A 3,654-nucleotide genomic window follows, 5' to 3' on the forward strand; every position below is an offset into this window, starting at 1 on the left:
CAAAATGAGGTTATTTGCCAAACATGTTATAAAACTATTGCCACAAAAGGCTGTACCACAAATATATTCCCCGCCTAATCAGACTATTCTTTTACATGCCGTTCATAGCCGCGCTGCTGCGGTAGAACTAGTCTGTTAAAGTGAAGCCTGGAGACGTTGGTATGATTCATTTAGTGATATGCAATGGAAAAAATAACTCAAAACTACTCATTGTTTTCTTTCAATGCTTTCTATTGGCTTTACAATGCACGCAGACTCGTTGTCATAGCAACTGACAACGYAGATCATCTTTCTTTCTGACAGATCATCAGTAAAGCAGGTGTTTGTAGGTTTCCGCCCCCATTTCCCTGCTAGACTAGACTTAAATATAAGCTCATATAAAAAGTGATGCAGTGTTTTGCTATGAACTGTCTACACTATGACTAGATAAAGTGACAAATAAGTTTTAACTAAGAAAAAAAATAGAGAGGGAAGTAGGTCGGTTATGCTTGACTTTGACAAACTTAAGATATAGATGTGCTGTGGAATAAGGTGTGTTTTGGTTCAGCTTAAAAATATTTTTTTTAAAGTGACCTACACCCAAACTGACAGATCATCAGTAAAGCAKGTGTTTAAATTAGCTAATCAGCCACGGCTGTGTTAGCGTAGCTAATGGCAGCGGTGGCTAATCATTTATTAATAAAAGCAAAATACACATCACGATTTAAAAACAAAAAAAGTAACGAACAGAATGTTCTGTTCTATGTAGGATAATGTTTGAGTGTTTTTGGTGCTGAATCCTGGTGCTGAATACTTGCACAATGAAGTTATTGGAACGTTACAATTGTCATTTAATGTCGCTCTGGTAGGAGCTGAGCTAAGGGCTCAGTTCCTAAGCTGAGCCTCAGTTTAGGTCCTCTTTGTATCTCCTCACTCGCAAACACACAGAGGCTGAGGTTCTGAGCACAATATCCTAATTCAGATTCAAACCTTCTTCTTCACAGGAACAAACATCACAAACAACAATGAGTTGAGGMTCGTGATGGTGGGGAAGACTGGGAATGGAAAGAGCGCWTCTGGAAACACCATTCTGGGTCGAGAGTGCTTTGAATCCAAATGCAGCGCCAAATCCCTGACTGTAAAATGCTCCAAAGTCTCCAGTAATGTTGATGGACAGCAGGTTACTGTCATTGATACTCCAGGTCTTTTTGACACCAGGTTTGGAGAAGATAAAACAACCAAAGATATTGGTCAGTGCATCCGCTATGCTTCTCCTGGACCCCACATCTTCCTGGTGGTCGTTCCAATCGGCAGATTCACAGAAGAAGAAATAAAATCAGTGCAAAAGATTCAAGAAATCTTTGGAGAGGCAGCAGACAGATACAGCATGGTTCTGTTCACTCGTGGAGACGCCCTTGATTCCACCATCGAAGATTATTTGTCTGAAAGCCCAGAGCTGCAGGATCTGGTGTCCAGATGTAACAACCAGTATCAACTCTTCAACAACAAGCTGAAAGATAAGAAACCTCAGGTCACTGAGCTGCTGRAGAAGATCAGAACCATTGTTGATAGGAATGGAGGAAGTCACTACACCAATGAGATGTTCCAAGAGGCTGAGAGGGAAATCGAAGAAGAGAAACAACGAATCCTGAAGGAGAAAGAAGAGGAAATACGTAAAGAGCAAGAAGAACTGGAGAGRAAAWTARAWGAAAAGTATCAGAAAAAGATGCAGAAAATGTATGAACAATTCCAGGCTGAGAGAGAGAGAGAGAGATTGGACAGACAGCAGGAAAGAGAGGAATGGAGGAAGGAGATTGAGAAGGAAAGGAAGGAGAGGGAGAAGGAAAGGAAGTTGATGGTGGAGGAGATGCAAGAGGAGAGGAGGCACGAAAGGGACATGAGAAGGGCAGATAAAATGGAGAGAGACAGGGAGTTTGAAATTCTGAAAAGACAACTGGAGGACCAGAACAGAGAAATTCAAGAAACAAAATCTCAGCTGCAGTACAGACAACTGGAGGAGCAGAAGAACAGAGAAATTCAAGAAACAAAATTCCAGCTGCAGTACAGACAACTGGAGGAGCAGAAGAANACAGACAACTGGAGGAGCAGAAGAACAGAGAAATTCAGGAAACAAAAATCCAGCTGCAGTACAGACAACTGGAGGAGCAGAAGAACAGAGAAATTAAAGAAGCAAAAGCCAAGCTGCAGCAAAAGCATCAATCTGAGGCCAGAAAAGAAGCTGAACATAAGGGTACTTCCTTTCAGTGGAGGAAATTTAAAAAAGTTTTTAAAAAAGTAGTAAAAATTAAATACTGACATTTATGGAATTATCCTGATTTCACTCCTGCAAAGAGTATGGATAATTTGGAGTTTTTGTGTATTTATTAAATGACTGGTAAATTTGAATGATTTTGGAGAGTTTAGGTTGATCTTGATGTGGTTTGAAAAACACTTAAGGCCATTTCACCTGCAGTCATAATCTGTCAATACACTTCCTGTTTGGACAGAAAATAGTTCATGTTAAGTTAGATTAAAATGTTTGGATAATATTGTTAAGTATTTTATGTATCACTTTTTAAGCTTTTGGAAGCTCTTGGGACATATACATTGTGGCTATAAATTATCAACATATTTGGAAAATGACAGTAAATGTACTAGAGTCACATGTTTATGCAAATAATTTTCACTTCAATATGCTTGCACCTTTTATAGTAGTAATAATTCTCACTTTGTGAGGATTGTTAAAAACTGATTTCCAGTGTTTTTAATGTTTCTGTTCTGTTAAGGTATTTTGTGTCACCCTGTTCTGAATATGAAATCACTAATAAAGCTTGATCAAAAGAATAAATACTGCTAATTTGGATGATTTTTAAGTTTGCTATGCTGTTATCTGCTTTTCAAGGGACTGGGTAATGTTGTGGTATTTAATGGATAAATAATTTTAGTTGTGCTATTGTAAATCCTCACTTAAACTAGGACTGATATAAAATTCACAGTTTTAGACATGTCACAATTGTTTGTGTCATTAAAGAACTCATCACTGTTTTGTGAGGATTTCAGCTAAAGCTGGTATAGGCTGACTAACCATAGAAATACAAAGCTGTAAAGTAAAGCTTAAAAATAATTTTTAGCTTTACTGTCAMAGTTTCATGTTTTAAGTCAAGCAAGTTTTAAAGGCAGACAGAGGGCCTGGGCAAATACAAAAATACAGTTTAACCTGAAGGAAAAATCTAGAGAAAAGTGGATATATTGTGAATTAACTTTAATTTGTCGCAACTTTTTACAACAAGATCTATATACAATCAAGTAAGGTAAGGTAATTATATAGCACATTTTAGCAACAAGGCAATTCAACGTGCTTTACATGAATTAAAAGGAAATAAAAACAAAATAAACCAAAGTAAAGAAAAAAAGAGGAAAGAAAACTAATCTAATGTTCTAAARCATGTAAACTAAGTGTTCCAGTTCAGGGTTGCTAAGTAACTAATTCCATTTTTAAATAGTGAGTACTCTACAGTTTCTGATAAAATAAGCTAAAGAGTGACTGATCCAATTCCTTTTCTGGGYTAAAGTGAGTACTCCACAATTCTAAGTTTGTTCTAAATTCTTTTCTGGGTTAAAAGTAATATAAACTAAGCCGTGATGTTCCTGTTAAGTATTTCAGGATTCCAAGTT

General features: G+C 37.1%; 1 protein-coding gene across 1 annotated transcript; it reads left to right on the forward strand.

Annotated features, from left to right (window-relative positions):
* Positions 1-1,004: 1,004 nt before the first annotated feature.
* Positions 1,005-2,668, forward strand: LOC103461392 (GTPase IMAP family member 4-like). Its single transcript, XM_017303641.1, has 2 exons — positions 1,005-1,837; positions 2,128-2,668. The coding sequence occupies exons 1-2, from the start codon at positions 1,022-1,024 to the stop codon at positions 2,293-2,295; spliced, it is 984 nt and encodes a 327-aa protein (XP_017159130.1). The 5' UTR covers positions 1,005-1,021; the 3' UTR covers positions 2,296-2,668.
* The last annotated feature ends 986 nt before the right edge of the window (positions 2,669-3,654 follow it).

This window comes from Poecilia reticulata, unplaced genomic scaffold (assembly GCF_000633615.1).
Source record: "Poecilia reticulata strain Guanapo unplaced genomic scaffold, Guppy_female_1.0+MT scaffold_1279, whole genome shotgun sequence".
NCBI classification, from domain to species: domain Eukaryota; kingdom Metazoa; phylum Chordata; class Actinopteri; order Cyprinodontiformes; family Poeciliidae; genus Poecilia; species Poecilia reticulata.